This window comes from Pelmatolapia mariae, linkage group LG14 (genome assembly GCF_036321145.2).
Source record: "Pelmatolapia mariae isolate MD_Pm_ZW linkage group LG14, Pm_UMD_F_2, whole genome shotgun sequence".
In the NCBI taxonomy this organism is placed as follows: Eukaryota; Metazoa; Chordata; class Actinopteri; order Cichliformes; family Cichlidae; genus Pelmatolapia; species Pelmatolapia mariae.
The window spans coordinates 2647129-2666221 of NC_086239.1; the positions used below are offsets into that span (position 1 = coordinate 2647129).

The 19093-nt window shown below is 43.8% G+C and overlaps 3 protein-coding genes across 4 annotated transcripts in view; 1 reads left to right on the forward strand and 2 right to left on the reverse strand.

Moving 5' to 3' along the window:
• Positions 1 to 19093, forward strand: part of brip1 (BRCA1 interacting helicase 1) — a 150074-nt gene that overhangs the window by 122674 nt on the left and 8307 nt on the right. The window lies entirely within an intron of this gene.
• On the reverse strand, positions 245 to 10430 carry tbx2b (T-box transcription factor 2b). The gene is made up of 8 exons (XM_063492930.1): positions 9989 to 10430; positions 8925 to 9745; positions 7797 to 8064; positions 6153 to 6299; positions 4872 to 4948; positions 4472 to 4641; positions 2951 to 3534; positions 245 to 2524 (listed from the first exon to the last, which is right to left on the reverse strand). Exons 2-8 carry the CDS (start codon positions 9281 to 9283, stop codon positions 2075 to 2077), a joined length of 2055 nt encoding a protein of 684 aa, XP_063349000.1. The 5' UTR covers positions 9284 to 9745; positions 9989 to 10430; the 3' UTR covers positions 245 to 2074.
• bcas3 (BCAS3 microtubule associated cell migration factor) overlaps positions 16373 to 19093 on the reverse strand; it is a 323139-nt gene continuing 320418 nt past the window's right edge. For both annotated transcript variants that reach the window (XM_063492927.1, XM_063492926.1), the window contains one exon: positions 16373 to 18949. In XM_063492927.1, the coding sequence (XP_063348997.1) occupies positions 18801 to 18949 (149 nt within the window). In that variant the 3' untranslated portion in view covers positions 16373 to 18800. The remainder of the gene's footprint in view (positions 18950 to 19093) is intronic.

The window sequence follows — 19093 nt, forward strand, 5'->3', positions numbered from 1 at the left end:
TTAAAGCTGCTCTCCGGCTGCAGCGGATGTGTGCGAGCGCAGCAGAGAAAGCTCTTCCTATAAATACTTCCATCACTTCAGTGTTTCTAAAAATACACACAATACTAAAGGAAATGCTGATTGACGGCGACCGAGGACCTGCTCGAAATAGAGCTGTGTGTACAGAAGACAGGTCCAGGAACTAAAACGATGTGACAAACTGCTGCAACAAAACACAAGAAAATAAAACATAAAAATGCAAATATAGAGGGGCAAAGCCTGCTCTTTAATTCGTTTGCTCATGTAAAGTCTGAAACAATAAAGCACGCTGTAATAGTCATAGCTGTAGTCTTAATGCAAAAATTCTGCCAGCAATTTTGACCCACAAATTTCACCATGCAATTTAAATCTGTTTTTAATGACATGCAAACTCGACCCAGACAAATTTTCTTATCAAATTTAGCAAACCACACCTTTTTCTCCTGTTCGATATGTGGCCGACAGGGGGCGCTCCTGCCCCGCGCGTACGCGTGTGTGTCTACAAGCAGGCCCTTATTTGTGTGAAACCTTAGCTTACATGACTTCATTAAAAAGGCTCCAAAAGTGGTGACAGTTGGTAGAGTGAGGTGATAATAATACTAATAATAATAATAGTACAACCTTTCGCACAACATTTTTTTATTGAAATTGTGAGACAAACCAAAAAAAAAGAAAAAAGAAAGAAAGAAAGAAAAAAAACAAAAAGAAAAAAAATACCCGGACAACCAGCATAAACAAGATATTTCCAACTTTAAATATATTTATGAATAGATATGAACGATGCGCCCATAGGAGGAATTACTTTGAATGTCTCCTGGCTGAAGTGAAATAACCTGAGGTGTTTTAGAATCCATGTGGAGCTCTCTCTATCTCACTCTCTGTTCCTCTGTGTTTGTCGGTGGATGCAGACTAAAACATGGCACACGTCTCCTAAAAAAAGTCATCGATGCTTCATACACAGTTTTTTTTTCTTTTTTTTTTCAAACCAACAAGCGCTAAATAGCTTTCATGTACAGTATATGTAAAACGGGGCGGAAGGAGGAAGAGGAGGGGGGGCAGGATAAGTAAGAGGGGGAAAGTTCCATTCGAAATATATACACGCTAATATACAGCCTTGAATAAATTAATACCAATTGCATATTCTTGGATCTTAGCTTTATTTACAGATTTTTTTTAATTACATAAATAGTTCAGAAAGATTTTTTTTTTCTGGCATTAAATGATAAACGGTTCTTTCTTCCTCTCGCAGGCGGGACGTTCACCTTCCATCCCTTTTGAAATAATCAGACTTGCCTGTCGGCGTCGTAAGCCTCGTGTTCAGGCGTGGAGTTTAGAAACCAGGCTCGGATGCTCAAGTGCTTCAGGTTACCCAAACTTAACAGCACACACTTTCCACAGTGCCCCACGCACAGTGCGGAGCTGCAGGCTCTCGGGCAGGTTAGACCGGTATAAGAGGCCGATAGTGGCCTTGCGTGGTCCACCTGTGATATGACATGATGAAGTTTAATTCACTACTTGTTTGCTTGTTTTGTAGTGTCACTGTGACTCTCTGATAGGCATCCTTGACCTTAGGTTAAAGTTTTTTTTGTGATTATTTAATTCTTTATTTTCCTCACATTTGAGTTATTTCCTTATTATTCTTTTCTAAATCGTTTTTATTTAATGAGTGTAGAATTGCAGCAGGGATTTTTTTTTTCTGTTTTGTGTATTTCTTTGTTTTGGTGGGTCTGGCCGTCTTCAAAAGCTAACCCTAAAAACACTGGGATTTCAGGGAGGACTTTGGTGTCTGATGGTGCTGAAGCTTTTCACGCTTTCCAACAGGTCAGCTCTGAAGGAAACTTTCAATACTTGCGAATTGAAAAAGATTAAATATAATTACATAGACTATATTTCTGTCTACCTGCAGCTTTGTTCCAAAAAATAGTCATAATTGGCCTTCATCAACGCCCATCAGTCATGCCTTCATCCCAGTCTCTGTAATGTGCTGTACAGGACATATGCACTTATAGTCCTCTAGTATTCAAGCCAAGTCTTCATCCCAGTCAGAGAGTCTTAATCACTTGGGACAGTCTGTATTTGGGGAGGGTTCCCTTTGGCCCTCCAGGCCGCTAACCAGTCTCTGGATGCTCTGCAGCTCGTTCACCGAGTCCTTCACGGAGGTTTTGGGAGACGCAACCCTCCCACTTGAGCCTCCTGTCTTGTGATTGCTGTGGTGCTCCGGTGCTGGGCTGGTTTCCCTACTGCCCGGTTTGGAGGACTCTGAGCCTGGGTTGATGCTTCCCTGTAGGCCGGTGGTGAGCAGGCTCGAGCTTTGAGGCAGAGACACCGGGAGCTGGTAGGGGTTGAAGCGGAGCCGTGGCCTGGATGAGCCGAGGAAGGGGTTCCTGGAGAGGGGACTGGATGTGCTGGTGGCTGGGAGGGCTGAGGCTGAGGCTGCTGCTGCAGCTGCTGCCATGTAGGTGTAAGGATACGGGAAGAGACCCCCAAATGGAGGCATGGGGATGCCCTGAAAGTCGAACAAGGAAAGACACGCAGTCAGTGCAAAGATCACTGATGTGGGACGATCATCAAAGAATCTCTTCTATTTACCTACTCACAAAAACATCAGATTCTTCCGTTTTCTCAGACTATTTAAAACTGATTTAAAAAGCACTGAAGCAGTAATATATTATTCCTGGGTTTTGTTTTGTTTATTTATGTATTTTTACAAATAGATTATTCTACATTTCAAAAGGTGAATTTGATGAGTGTACTGTTGTTTTAATCATCAACAAACCTAAATTCCGAGCTTGCTGAGTGTAGAGTTTATTTCAACAATCACAGTGTGAAGAAGGCAAAGTAAATCATGTCTATTTCCCTGTCCTGCCGACGTCACATGACTGCTACAGGTGTGGAGATGTACTAAATCGTTTAAGTGGGCGGCTTTCCTTACCTGAGAGGCAAGCATGTGCTGGGACAGATGGAAGGGGAAGGGGTTTGGGGTTCCTCCTGTGCCCTGGGTGGAGAGGCTGCCATTTTCCAAACCACTTGCTCCAGATACAGAGGCCAATAGATGCCCCATGCCCATAGCGGAAAAGGCTCCAGGGGCCATGGCAAACTGCCCAGGGTGAAACAACAGTGGCGATCCGGTGTTCAGAGGGTTAAAGAACTGCTGACTGTGCAGGCCAGACAGAGCCAAGCTTTGTAAATGGCCTGGGCTGAAGTGTGAGGGGCTCTCGGTCTGGACTACAAGAGGGGAGAAGGCATCCTTAGTGGCACTGATGCCTCCAGCCTCCGAGTCTTTTGTTAACACGTCTGTGGTGTCCTTCCTGTGCCTGCTTTCCACTTTGTCCTTCTCAAGGCTCCTTATACTGAATAAAGAGTCATCCTTCTTCTCAGCAATGGGTCTTTCCCTCATGCGCTCCTCACACCTGGAGTTGTAGGGGGACACGGGTTCGGGTCCCGGGCTGTTGGACCCGGTGCAGCGCTCATCTTGATGCTCCAGCTCTTGCTCGCTGTCAGTGCATGTTTTATCATCTAAGATGCAGAAATCAGAAAGGAGAAGGACACATAAGCACCAGTCCTACACTCCAACCCACACACAGCAAATCATGTGGTCACGAGGCTGGTTGGGACGCTCTCTCCAAATCCACCTTGCATGTTCCAGTCTTTGAGAAAATAACATTTAACCAGCATTTTAAATATCGGATTAATTTTGAAAAATATTCCTTGTCAGCCTGTGTGTAATGTTTTAGTGAGCAAAGATTGGAAAAATGAACATATTTAAATTTTTATCAGAGCCCTTTAAAACTAAATGCTGAGACCTAATGAGACTCATATATAATGGACTCACATATTTTTGAACTTGTTATAATCGCGGTTAGAGTTAGAACATTCAGATGAAAATTTGAATTTCAAATCCCACGGCAGTCCAAAATTAGGCTGATTTTACTGTCTTTATACACAGTTCTTACCAACAAAATTAACAAATTAAATAAAGGCGGGTCAGTGCGTTATCTGAGGCAACCTTTGGTTAACAGGTGAGGAATGCAAACCAAAAACCAACGCAAATCCAACAGTAACATGAGTAACAACCAAACAGTTTGGAGGTCAGAGTCCTGTGGCACCGTTTAAAGACATGTCACTGTTTTATCTGAACGCACCACAGTCCAAAAACCAAAACAAAACAAAAACTGAATCGCAAAACTCAAATGCCACAATAAAAATCTACGACTAATAGTGTAATAATAATAAAATAAATAATGTATGTATGACAATAATGCATCTACTTCGTGTCACTGTTTACTTTGCACTCATAATTGAGCTAATTTAATACTTTAACACTTTAAAATATGAAATTATTTCATAACCTAAACGATCATTACAGCAGCTCGTGATTACTAACGCACCCCGCTGTCATGAAATCTAACAAAGCCCCTGCACCAAAGAAAAAATAAGCGGTAGTATCACTAACCTCGACTTGGCCTGCTGAACCTCAGCGGGCTGGTACCCGCTCCCAGCGGGGAGTGGACTGTGTCCCTGCCGGCAGGAGGTTCACTGGACGAGGCGTCCGAGTCCGCGCCCTCCCTGTCCGCCTTGCACTGGTCCTCGTACATCCGCAGCGAAGGCATGGACAGCTGCTTCCTGCAATAATAATAATAATAATAATAATAATTATAATAATAATAATAATAATAATAATAATAATAATAATAAAAAATTAGTTGTCCTTGCTGAATAAAAAAAGGCCGATACTCAAAGCGCGCAGGCACACACACACACACACACACACACACACACACACACACACACACACACACACACACACACACACACACACACACACAGAGCAGGTGTTATACAGCAGTTTGTACCTTTTCTCTCTCCTTCCGTTTCCCGTGTCTCTGAAACCTTTGGCGAACGGGTTGTTGTCGATCTTCAGCTGTGTTATCTATCCAAAATAGAAGGACAGGAGCAGTTTTATACACACAGAACCACAGGAAAACACACACACACACACACACATTGTTAGGCTCCAGTGTCTCCACCTGGTCCACATGTATTAAAACAATGCCTTTGGATTAACACACATACAGCGTAGACCTCGGATTTGCATTATTAATTAAAACGTAATGATGGTGCGTTATTCACATAGGCCCCCAGAGAGAAATTCTGCCACGAAATATTCCTCTGTGGGGCCACAGAGGCCTTCGACCCCCAGAAAAATGACGGAGGATGCAATACTTGAACAGATAACGCTCATATCAATAATTAATACTGCGGTTTGGAACACTGCTGCCTCACAATATGTGGAGGAGGCCGATGTGGCTCCGTGCATTTGAAGGAGCCACACAGGCCTCGGGGGAGCTTCCATGCTCCTGGAGGCCCTCCGTGGCCCCAGAATTCAACGCTTCAGGCGCTTCCAGTTTGAGCAGCGAGTCTGAGCATCTGTCCAGTCTAGCTGCAGTGTGACCAACCCTTTAAATGCCTCCTCAATTGTGTCTTTTTGCCATAAACGTTTAGAACATGACCCCCGCCCCTGGACACGAGTCCCAATTAGCTTCAAGAACGAGGCGAACGAACAGCCAAGGGCTTCAAAATAATGCCATCAATTTATTTATTTTTTTTTTTTACAAATTCAGGTGGAATGATTAGCTTGGATATGAAAATAAATAAATACATAAATAAATGACTCTAGTGTCACTTTGACAAGACAAAACTTTCAAATATGACGTCAGTCATTTTTAACGCAGCGTCACAACATTCATAACCTCCATTCTCCAGCATTTATACGCCTAATTTATTCACTTCTGGACAAGGTAATAGCCCATTTATAGCCCGTGAATAGCCGATAACGCACACACACACACACACACACACACACACACACACACACACACACACACCATTTGAATTCATAGCTAGATATGTCGGCTGCAGCCACAAATCCAAGCAAAACAGCAATTAAAAAAAATCCAGAGGGACATGGGAGTCCTCTGCAGGGAAATTAGGCGACCTACAAAATCAGATTAAGTCTTCGGGGGTTGGTGGCGGGGGGAGAGGACACTGATGTAGGACGTTTATTTAGGATGTTTATTATGCAAAGTATAGCAGCCATATTAGAGGCCGTCGGTGGAGTGTGAACGCTGACTCACCTTGTCGTTCTGATATGCTGTCACAGCCACGAACTCGGTCTCGGGGAACACGTACGTCCTGAAGGTGCTGTAGGGAAGCTTCAGGATGTCGTTGGCCCGCACTATGTGGAACCTGGGCTGGTACTTGTGCATGGAGTTCAGGATCGTCTGGACCAACACACACAGAAAGCGAAGCTTTCGAGTGAATATCACGGCATATTTATGTCTCTCTCTCTCTCTCTCTCTCAGATGCTCAACCTCGACACCAGGCAGAATCTGTTGCAGGCGGATCATCCAGCGCATTGTTATTGATGCTGTTATAATTACTGTGTAAGCAGCCTGGTCTGTAATTAGTGCGGGGCAAAGGGAAAAACCTTACCAGGCCACACATGCTGCCATGAGGAATCAGAACCACAGAAAAAATGATTTGATCCAATTCCTAACAGCACAAAGAGCTACAAATTTCACAAGTACACACGCACAGAGCGGCGTGGAGTTACTGCCCGGTGGTCTGTTTTGACGCATCAAAGACATCACACGCAAAACTTAAAATTCCCCCAAAATAGACCGGACACAAAGTGACAGTAAAGATACAGAAAACCAATAACTTTAGGTGAATGTACGAGGCAATGCAAGCCCAAATCAGCGCTGCACACACCAAGAAATTCTGCTTCTTAGCTATTGCAAATTATTTAGACTGACGCGTCATGTTCCATTTATTTGCAGTAGAAAGCACACAAGGCTGCCATTCAGATACACACTGCAAACTGGTAGCGTTATTATTTATTTTATTTATTTATTTGATTTTAAATGCTTTGTAAAAAGACAAAGTAAAGCCAGTTATTTTGGATAAAACACACTCCACAAATATAGAAATGAAAATATAAAAAACACAATATATACAACAGCCATATGAGCTTACTAGCTGGAGGGAGCGTTTCGCACTCACTTCATGTTATTTCTTTCTGACCCGATTTGGTAATACACCACTTAATCCTCAGCCTCGCAAACAGTCGGCTTAGATATGCTGTTTGTTTTTTTTCTTTTCTTTTAAGTTCCCAATACAATCGGGCCTAAAACAAAGGTGTACAGTAGGGAGGTGCAGTGCAAACTACGGTCAGGGGGTAAGGAGGCCTGTAGGTGCTGCAGCTCAGGCAGCTGGGCCTGGCTTTGGATGTCAAGGTGGAGAAAAATGCAGACCGACGATATTCTGCAGAACATCGAAGAGACACAAGTTCCAAGTCAAGTAGCGACAAAGTGACAAAGCTTTGGGTGTAAAGACGTTACATATTCTATTCTCCGTTAATTTCATTTTAGAATACTGTAGGAGACGATGATACTCTGAGCAAATTTATGTCAATGTTCCACATCTCTCAGCTTTACTGAAGCTACTTGATCATTTTTCTGTGGCAGTTTCATACTAGAAATTCGCTCTGTGCTCTTTTTTTTTTTTTAATTTATTTTCGGATTTGTTTTTCCTGTGATCAAACATTCACTATCACCCATTTCCCCTCATGTGTTCCAATAAATAAATAAATAAATAAAAAATCCATAAATGTTGAAAATGTCATCTCCAATATTTCAACACTCAGTGCAGCGTGTAAATATGAAAAATATCCTCCCAGCACAGAAGAAAGAAAGAATAAAAACTCTATTTGTACTTACAAATCCATGTTTGTCCGAGATGTTGTTGGTCAGCTTGAGTTTATGGAAAGCAACAGGCTTGGCCATCCACTGCTCGCCGGTGGCCGGGCTGTCCGGGTGGATATACATCCTCTTGGGCATCTCGGGGTCGGCCTTGCCCGCCACCATCCAGCGGGAATTGTGGAACTTGTAGCGGCAGTCGTCCGCCGCCACGATGTCCATCAGCAGGATGTATTTGGCTTTTTTATCGAGGCCGTTTATTCGCACTTTGAACGGAGGGAACATCCTCCTGCGGAGAGAAACACACACTGGGAGTCAACACGCCGCGATACAAGCCAAACACAACTGCACATTATCCTGCAACATTTGAGCAAATTTGACAAAAGAGGCGTTGAGGGAAAAACGCGGCGCTCGTACAGGCAGAAATATTGCAATTGTCAGACATTCTTCTCCAAAGATGCACACTGTTAGGCGACAGCAACGCACAAAAACACAGTGCGTGTGTGTGTGTGCGTGTGTGTGTGTGTGTTTCTGTGCGTGTGTGTGTCCAAGCCATCCACTACAAAGCTGAGGAATATATTTATGACCACACCACCTCATGTCCCTGCTTTTTGAAGTGACAGCCTGTTTATAAAACCCAGAAGCTCTGCTGCCTCCACAGAATGCAGTTTAGGAGATAAAACCTGATCAAAGCTCTTACCACATTTCCCCCAAAATATCCCAGATATGTGCTGTGGTCACGGTGGAAGTAGATGACAAATATTTCAAGACAAACGGGAGCTTTATTCAATAACTGGCTCCTCTCCCACAAATGTAGATGTGGGCATAGTTATTTAAAACTACATTTAAAACTGCTATTGAGGGTATAATTACTGGTAAATGCCGTGTTCTCGCTGTTTTTGTTAAATATAGTTTTTATTTTTTTTAAATAAATGAGCAAACCAACAATCACTGGAAAAATATGTACCGACCGTGCAAGGCCTGATAAAAGAGGCTGCCGTTTACTGGCATTTTAGCTGCTCTAAAATTCTCGAGCAATTCTCCGAGCTTACTTGGACTAACCGAAAAGGGTTTAAACTGTATGGAAATAAAAACACGTTCTCCGGATATCCGTGAGCGGATCTATATACATCGGGCGAGAGTTCTTACCTTCCTGACTTGGTAATAACCATCTCCGTTCCGAGTTTGTGAAACTGGTCCCAAAGATCCTTGGCTTCCAGTGTAACTTTTGGATCGTCGTCCACTTCCTCCTCGGGCTCCAGGCTTTTCATGCTGCGGAGATGAGCCGCCTGATGGTGACTGAGAGCCGGGTGGAGCCCAGCCTCCGCCGCCCCTGCCAGGCCGTGGTCCGTGATCGGCTTAGTGAGAGCACCGGGAGGGAGGCTGAGCGCCGGGAAGAAGGAAGGCTGAGCGGCCGCTAGAAAGGCGGACATGGGGAAATCGGTCGGCCGGTGTGCGTGGAAAGGGTGATAAGCCATTGCAGTCCCTGTGAAAACTGGATCTCTCATCGGTGCATCCACAAAAAGCGAAGTGAAATAACAGATATTTTAATGGTATCTCCCCCCAGCCCAGAGCCAGAAGGTCCGCTCTTCGACAGCACTCAGTAATGTCTGTAAAGCGGCACAGTGAACACACAGCGCGTTATCGGGGTGAAGAAAATAGCCCAGAGTTGCTGCTGATGTGCGTTTCCTTTGGTTCCTGCACCGAGTCCGTCAGCAGAAGTGGCGCTTCAGTAGAAGGCAGAGCCCGGCTGCGCTGTGTGCCTCTCAGAGAAATAAGCGGTTTCTCAGTCATCCCACACTGACTGGAGAGATGTGGCCCCGTTCACTGCAGATCTGTGACTATCTCACATGTCCTTCCTGCCTCCATCCCCAACACTAATGAACCAAGCCCCTTTGATTGCTGATTTTACGCTTTCTGGACCAATTGTGGGCCCCTATAGGCGTGGTTCTGACAGCTCCGGCCAGACTCTAGGAGAGGAGGGGGGACAAGAAGGTGTCGGAAGCATTAGCAGTAAGAAAACATGTCAACAGAATAAAATATTAACCAATGACAGGAAAGATCGGGAAATCCCACCCCCATTTCTAAGCCAAACACCGGGTCAGCCCTTAGCTCTTGGCCGGTAGAGGCATCACCTCTCTCGGCTAGCTTTTTTATAATGTCGCCTGCGGAAAAACCCAACCTGTCCACAGACTCAGTGTCTTAATACTCACCTTCATACAGAGGAACAGCCTCACTTCTCCATATTTGCCACAGTGTTTTCGAACATGTCACAGCAGTAAATCTCGCAGCTCATGCTCTGCATTCCGGAGAGATTTCTTCTCAAGAGCTGCTGCTCTCTCGGTCGCTCTATAGTCTCTATAGAGACTTCGTAATTATAGCGTCGGCTGTTTTGACGATTAGGCTGGATTTGCCTCACACTAGTCCAGGCTATGTTAACTGTGTGTATACTGAATCGAGACTCAAACAGGCTCGATTTCCCCGGGCGGGAGCCGCGTATCTGTGCGTGTTCCTGGTGGGGCTGACGGGGAGGCGGCAGCAGAGTAAAGCGGGCTGGAAAAGACCAACTCTGATGCTGCGTGGAGCAAAAACAGAGGAAGCCCGATGAATAATGATGCGTGAATTTTGCGAGAAAAATGAGGGAGAAAAAAAGCGGTGAGTGCTCTCTTCGATACCAACTCTTCCTTGTTTGGCTGCAGATGAAGTTTACTGCATGTATTTGAACTTGTTATTATTGTGTCGCTGCTTTATTCCTGCTGTTGCGGTGCTTCTGGCTGTCGTGGGGATTACTTTATTTTTTCGTATTTATTTTTTTAAACTCCGATATCAAACAGCGATGAGATGATTTAGAGCTCAGTCTGAGTTTGGGGCAGGCCGTGGTGGCGTGTAATCTCCGACAGGTTTTATTTTGTCAAACCAAGAGCAGTGCGGGACTCCAGGAGCCAGGAGGGGGGTGGTGGTGGTGTGGGGCACCAGCCTCCCAGCACTCTGCTCTGCGGAGCTCCTTCGGCAGAATCCAGTGAACTCGGACTCGGTTTGTTAGAGAGTCGCTCGGCGCCGGTCGGCTGATGCGCCGCAGTAAGAACAATCTCCTGTCTCTTTAGATTTACCCTCAAGTGCTGTGAAGCGAAGCCTCATCTGCGGCTCTGCTCCACTGTCCTGCCTCGGTCATGACTCAGTGTCGGATCTGAGTCCCCCCACCCCCCCCCCCCCCCCCCGCCTCCTCGTTTTGGATAAACAGCTGCCCTCTCCGGGCTGGGACGATCGCGAGTGGGCCACAGGCGTCACTTGGACAAAAACTGAAACAAAAAGTGTTAATCCCTCTGAATAAGTGTGTCAGCGACAACTGCGCATTTCCGATGAACCCCTGGAACTTAGCCGCCTCTCTGTGGCTTCCGCTGACACCCGCACAAAATTCTTAGTAGCCATCTAAATGTCTTCAATAATAAATCTAAACATCAAAACAAACAAACAAAAAAAATAGAATAAATAAAATGAAATAATCAAAAGACGAAATGCTTCTAAACTACCAAGTAATCCGTTCGGCCTTAAAACAAAAAAAGACAAACAGAAAAGAAAAGTGCAAACAAAACGATTTGATATCTCCAAACCGACACCACGATTCGGCTTGTGTGTCAGATACAGCATGTCATGTGATTTAAGAGCATGGGATGTCTGCACATCTCTGTGTTACACACTTGTTGCTCAGCTCCCATCATACAGCCATGCGTAAAAGAGTCAGCAGGCCAGAGAGAGTAGCTCCGGTGAACGGGGCTCATACACCTGAATGAAGCCATTTCCACGAGCCCAGTGGATCCCACACACATCCCCGAAGCGTCATGCGCTCCCGCACGGCACACACATCAGCAGCACAGAGAGTGTCAAGGTTAAGAAGAGCTGTTTCAGAGTAAAAATAATTAAGATGGGTGTTGTTGTGGTGTGTATCTAACAGCTGACTCGTCCCTAAAGCTGCTTTTTTATTTTTTTGAAGACGTAGGAGACTTTGGGAGCTGCTCACTGGGCTTTACTGTGACACAAATGAAAACAGATTAGCAACATATGGAGGTGGATAACGGTTTTTCTGTTGGAATGCTCAACGGGATAATTGTATCAACAATGCTTTTGCAAATTAGTCACCATTTATTTGTTCTGTGCCTTCAACGGTACAGAAATCTCCATCAAGCGCGATTTAAAAGTCATTAAGTCAAGGCAGCAGAGCTCCAGGCTGCTGGGAGCTCTACGTGGAAAGGGCATCGGCCTGATAGATTAACGTGTCCTGTGTGTTGTGGATTAATGGAAGCAGACAGTAAATATGCTCCTTAGACTTGTTCTTTGGGCATGTGTTTGTCAGCTGGGGATGTGGATATGAAGCAGTCTGCGAAGAAAAAATGCGCCAAAAATGAGCAAATTCTCTGGTTTTGTCTTCAGTTTCTGTTGTCTGAAAATGTATGTTATTAAAATAAAATTTTAAAAAAAATAAGATCACATAGTTGTCAGAAATGAGCCTAGATGAGGACGTTTGGAGGCTTAAATCAGAGACCTTTGGAGCTGCTTGTCACACTTCAAGCTGCAGGCTCGTATTTACCGTGAATTAACTACTTGCAGGACGCTTTCCATACAGTAGGAAGTTGACTGAGGTTTTTCTGTGTCCTTTATTCGTCCGTTCAATACAAGACAATACAACTGTGCGTAAAATGCGCCTTCCGTCCCGGTCATTTGGCCCCTGTGTCAGCGATCCGGGCCAAAGACGCTCTAATTACAACGTAACGGGACGGTTTTTGCGCCATATTCGTCTATAATCGAGTATTGTTATTTTCTTCCTTTCCTCCGCATTGTTCCTTTTCTCCTTTCATCTCTCCATCTTCTCCTCCCATCTCCCTGCATCATCTCTCAGGCTATATTTAGCGGCTAGACTGAGGCCTTGGCGCCAGACCGTTTAAGACCTGTCAAAGTCCCTCATATTTCCCCTTGTCACATGGAAACCCGGCGACCAGCGGCCCTCTCCTCCTCCTCCTTCTTTTCTCTTCTCCCGCTCCTCCTTCTCTCTCCTCCTCCTGTAACTACCAGCAGCTTTCCTCCTCCTCCTCCTCCTCTCCTTCATCTCCTCTACCTCCTCCTCCTGCTCCTCTCCGGCTGCCTTTGCTAAATGAAACATATCACTTCTCACTTGTAGCAAAAGGAAAATGTTTCCTTAAGCCCTCCCAAACTCAAACACTCCCGCACACATATTATTTGGAACAATGCATCGAAAAAGGTGTTTGCTTGCTTGTTTTTGGCTCTGAATATTACCGGATGCATCACAGATATGCTATTAAAATAATAATAATAATAATAATAATAATAATAATAATAATAATAATAATAATAATAATGATAAAATAAAAATTTCGCACCTTATACATGTTCAGTCATGAACTACAGCCACTCACATCCAGGGCCGAAGCCTTTTATTTTCCTTGCTCCCTTCTGCGCCATATCTCATCTGCGTCCACGATGTTGAATAGAGGGGTTAAGGTGCGTCTGACTGACAGGTGGAACGCCAGGTGAGGGCGCTATGGTGACCCGAGGGAGCCAGAGGAGGGTGACAGAGCTGTCACAGCTACAGGCGTCACGCAGCAGACAGCCTCACAGAAATCTGAAGTATTTCCGTTTCAGTACATTTAATCCCCCTGCTCATTTCAGCCATCTCAGTTCTGATGCTGCTGGTCACTGCGTCACGGACAGGAGACGTTTGGGTGGCGCCACAGGTGCACGGCGCGCTGCGCTCATGTACGTGTCTGAGTTTGTCCAGAAATGAAAAAAGACGCGAATACAGGGAATCCAAATGATGACATCACCTGTTGCTGTTATTCTCAGGTAGAAAAAATAGATAAATATGAAATAAACTATAAATTAAAACGGGCTTCTGTAGTTGTGGGGTTACTACTTTATAGAGGAAATTCCTCGCGGATATCCGGGGGGCGGATGTGAGAAATAATTTAGATTTCCCGAAGGAAATAGTAAAATATTAAAGTTTAAGATTTTAAAAAAAAGTAATAATAATATTTGCACCTAAACTGTGTTTGTTATTCCGCTGGAATCTCCTGATATTGCTCCTGAAAATCTAGAAGTAACGGCGCACATACGGTGCAGTATGTCTGCACGTTATCCTTGAAAGGTACACAGTGTTACCCCGAGGCCCAATAATTAGCTCTGCTGGGAGAATTCTTCTGGATTGTACCCGAACGGACACAAATTATTTTTACTGCACTCGTGCATGCGCACAAATTTTTGTCAAAGCAAGTTCATCCTTATTTACAGCGATCCTCTTAAACCAGGAATTGATGTTTTACGAATCTTTCCGACAAACAATGTGACTGCAAAATCCACATTCATGTTTTTTTCTTTAAGGTTATTGTATTATTATTAGATTCATCCACTCAAATCTAAACATTATGAAGTTCCATTTATTATTTGTAGTTTTTTAAATCAAACAAACAAGCAAACAAACAAACATTTGTTTGGCACATCGAGCAAACAATCGCTCAACTAGATTATATTTGTATTTTTGTTTTTAAAAACTACAACAAAGTCTGTTTTTTGCGCGCAGTTTTACCAAATAAATCTAAGAAAGAGATTCCACTCTGTTTATGTGCATGCTTGTGGTTCGGAACAGCAGGTCTAAATTCATCCTAATCAGCAAACATTCGGGTATTTAACATCATCCAGCTGACAGCATTTATTACCATTTCATGTAAATCGAGGAGCATTTTTTTTAAACAGCAAAATAATCTTTTGTGTGTTTTGCAGATGTGTTGACAGCATGGAGAGATTAAATTAGCAGCTGCAGCGCCGGGAACATTGAATCATATTAAGGATCAGCAGCAGAGGAGCGGAGGAGGAGGACAGGCTGTACCTGCAGGCCTCTGCTTTCAGGAACCCGGTACCGCAAAACATCAGGACATCCACTAAATAGCCCACAGAAAACCTCTCACCCAGGGCAGGGAAGTTTAAACAAATACGCTTTATTCTTATTTCGATTCTTATGAAAACACCTGGAGAATGAAAACGTTAAAACAGCCTGAAAATCATTTAAAACGCGACAGAAACAGTGAAGCTGCAATAAATTAAAATCACGCCTGAACAGATATCCGAAATATCTTTTTTTTTTTTTTTTTTTTAACCTCTTGAAAGATCGAATTACGCAGCAGAGTCACGTCACGTCAGATCACACGCACTGCAATATGAATGACTCGGTCTGAATGAAACGAACCTGAAACGTTCTGAATGGATGTCACTGCTGTCCCTCCTGCGGTCCAGCAGTGACGCTGTCACAGCGTGACGGTGGTCCCAAAGGGTGGCACCACAGGAGCCCGCAGGAACACAGAGTCCAGACTTTTCACACAGTTTCATTCAGCGTTGCTTCATTTGAATTTTCTAATAATTATCCTGCTGACAGAAATTATGATCTAAGCCAGAAAACGAGGTTTCACACAGCTGTGCTGTTCAGCATCAGGGTTCTAACATATGGTTTGATGCGCCTGAATTAATCACTTGTTGCACACTAGTTAAAATCAGCAGCCTGTTTTCTCCACGATACTTTGGAAACAGCTCCAGTGTATTTTTAACATCACTGAATTTAGTCAAAATAAGAACAAAAAAAGAAAAGAAAACAACGAAACTTTAAACATAAAAGCATCTAATTTTCGTCCTTAAAGCACAGCCTGGATGTTTCAGTGTGAGTGGAGTCTTCCTCTGGTCAGTCCACCGCGCACTTTTTTTCAACCCTGTGCAGCTAAATGGAGCGCTTACTGAATTTCTCCAAAAACATATTTAGAAAAAAAAAATGAAAATAATACTCTCTGCAGAATGTGTGTTTACAGCCTCCCTACAGCACTGCATACATGTGTATTTTGAATCCACGTCTCTTTAAGTCCCGTCTTAACGTAAAATTCAGTGTGTATCGTTTTAAAAAACTAGTCGAGTTCGTTTTTATTGAGGACGTAGAATCCACGCCAATATTGAATTCCCGAACAGTTGATTTGTAATTTACAGTCACCGTAGGGAGCCAATTTACACTCTCCAACTGCACAGCCATACACGAAAGAACAACACTGTATTGGTTTGTAGCTGAAGTGAAATGCTGAAGCCAGCTGGGAGTTCGTGGTGGTAAAAACTCAAGCAGAGAGACAGTCATGGACTCAAATCTAATTTGCCTTGTGCACAACACAAACTTAGGAAAAGCTGCTGAGTAGCAACAGAACTCACGGCCCAATGCTTTGCCTGGAAGGGAGCTTGTTACTGCGCACACTCGCTGTGTAACAGGCCTTCCTCCAAGAGTGAAACTGTGAGCTACGAGGAACATTGCACACGTATCACAAAGAATACAATGTGAGACACTTCAGAGAAGGCCAGCAGACCTCTTGCTCTTTATTCTGAAAATTATATTTTGAACTGCAGCTGGCAATAAGCAAGTTTATTGATAACCCTAAATGGAAAGTGGTGCACAGTTGTGCAACAGCATCAATTGTTGGCACTTGACCTAAAGAATAACAAACTAACAAAATCTCTGATGACCATAATGAAGCCGGGATGATTCTGGGAAACTGTTCAGTGGAGCTGCACACTGATCTCACCAAAAACCTGCAGGACTCTTCTTATATTCTACTGCCGGCTGCTGACCCAATTAGTTAATACTGTCACAGTCCTGCTGAATATTCACAAGTTTTGTTCTCTAATCACACATTTCCAAGCAGGAGCTCTGGTCAGAATCAAGAAATTTCAAAGTCTGAGCAGTTTATATGTCAGGGAGCCAACTGTGTCATCTTCACTGACTGAAATCAGGGAGCAGATTTAGGAGCTCAGTAACAGCACACATGTTCCTCTGAGTTCATGTAAACAGTGCTGCTCAAGTTCAGTGATTCAGAATTTCTTTCCGTGTACTCCCACGTCACTGCCCACTTGTTAGAAATCAATAATTGTATACATTTAAAACATTTTTAGGGATTTTGGTGCGTGTGGAACTTTTGTTACATTTCAAATGTGTCTGTGGTGGTGACGGAGACGTCCTCTGTATTAACTTGTGCACCTCTGAAGATATTTAATAATGTAAAGTGTTTGCAAAAACATGATAAAATAAAGTGACTTTTATTTGCAAACTGCTGTGTCCTTTCTGTTTATGTTGCATAATGCTGAAGTTCCTCTGGTGAAGTGGCACATCCTCCCAGCTGGAGTTTATTTTTCCTTTATTCATAACGGAATCTCGTACATCAGCCTAAACAAACACACTTTGCAAAGGTTCACATTTATCCATTCAGTCTGTTCACGAACTCGTGCCGTAGCCATTTTCCTTTTGAAATATACATGAGCGTACGACACGAGCTGTTGATGGTTACGCGTCTTTTCTCTTCAGGGCTGGGAAGGTTCCACTGCAGCTCTCAGTGTTAAGAATGAGATCAACCGTAGCACATAAAGCACACACTGTTAATCTAATGTCATTCAGTTTAACTGTCATCAGTTTTGTTTTTAGAATTAGAAGTTTTGCTGATTAACAGAGAAACAAACATGCCCTCTCACTTCTCTCAGAACAAAGAGCACGAGTTGCCCATAAAACGTCCTTTAACCACCCTTTACTGCCTGTTAAAAAATATGGCACTAATTAGCAGTGGTACTGTGTGCTGATGGTCACCGCCGTGGTTGAAATGGGAACATTAGGAGCAATCAGAGTGAGGACAAAAGACAGTTTCATTTTCTTCACTTTGTTTTTTGTTCTTGCATGAATGCAGGGAAAGAAGTCAATGTTTCACAAATCCAACAACAAGAATAATAATGATGTTTTTCTTTTTTTTACTGTCCATTCAGTGTTTGAGAAAGCACATCGGACATGCAGGCAGTCCACACGTAGCACTGCAAATTACATTTCGAGCATTTTCTTGGGAGACGTTAACAGTGCAGCTATTTTCACTTTGGACAAACTGTCAGACAAACTCTTTATTTCTGCAGGCAAAGAAAAACAGGAAAATATAGATTTGAAAGATCTTGAATAGGAAAAAGATTTTGGTCAAAAGTTGTTAATGTACAAAATTCGGCGTGACGACTACACAAGCCTCCATTACTGCGCTCAATTAAAATTTACTATCTGGAAAGGCGGAGTGGGGAATATATCCAAATGATTTCAGAAACATATCTCGATTACACTGTAAACATCTAAATTACTCCAGCAAAGCAGTAATAGTGTCATCTTGTTACTGCACCCTTTGTCAAATGTGATTACATGAAAATCAAAGGCATGAAAGGAACAAATTTAATCTAAAACACTGAGCGGGAGGCCATGACAGCAGCAACACGCTCTTACAGGGGGAGAAGGAGCTCCCGCACGTTGCTGCCTGGAATAAACATTTTCCTTTTTTTCCTCTGTCAGCACTCCCGTTTCATACGCTTCATTCAGACAATGGGCACACCTAACCTTCAAAAGCACACACTGAGAACGACGGCAGCTGAGCGAGCAGCAACAAGGTAACGAGCAGGGTTACGCTCTAATATTGAAAATATTGGACGTTTCTCCCTGACAGCAGACATATCAAAATATTAAACTGTATTTTATCTGTTCTTTATTTAGCTTACTTCTAAGCAGCTGCTACCCTTTAAATGAACGAGTTTCCAAAAGTCTGCAATAAACGAGTCCAGGTGTTTCCACCCAGACGTGAGCACAATTCGAGGGTAAACAGCAAATCGGTTGTGTTTTTGGAATGATTTGGGAATTAAAATGATCAGATTTGAAATGAGTGGAAATTGGCACAATTTTCAGCAGCTTGAAAATTCAACCCCAGAAATGAATGACCAGTGGCGGCCGCAGCTGATTGGTGAGCAGCTGTCTGAGACGAGAAGAAACTAAACAAACAAACAGCAAAAAAAACACATGCTGACCATAGAAACACAAATCTTTTGATTTGGACTCAATACACCGCATCGGTGCATGAGTGTACGATGGTGGACGGGCAGGCAGAGCAGGGGGTCGGGTGGGACGGATGCCAGCGACGAGGAGTCCTAGGGGAAGTTGGTGGGGAAGAGGCTGAGCGGCTGGCTCTCGTTGGTGGGCAGCGGCGAGCGGTAGCCCTCGAAGTTGCGTGGGATGCTGCCGCTGGTGGAACCTGAGCTGTTGCTGAGGGTCTCAATGCTTCCCTCCCTCTGCAGCTCTGCGGGGACAGTGAGACAGAACGAGAGAACGTAGAGTTAGAGCCAGCAGACAAACAAGATCCCTGGCTAATCAATAACTAGACCTACGTGTGCCGCCTCAGTCTCCTTGTGGTTTAATCAGAACCACCGGAGGTGCAGCCCTC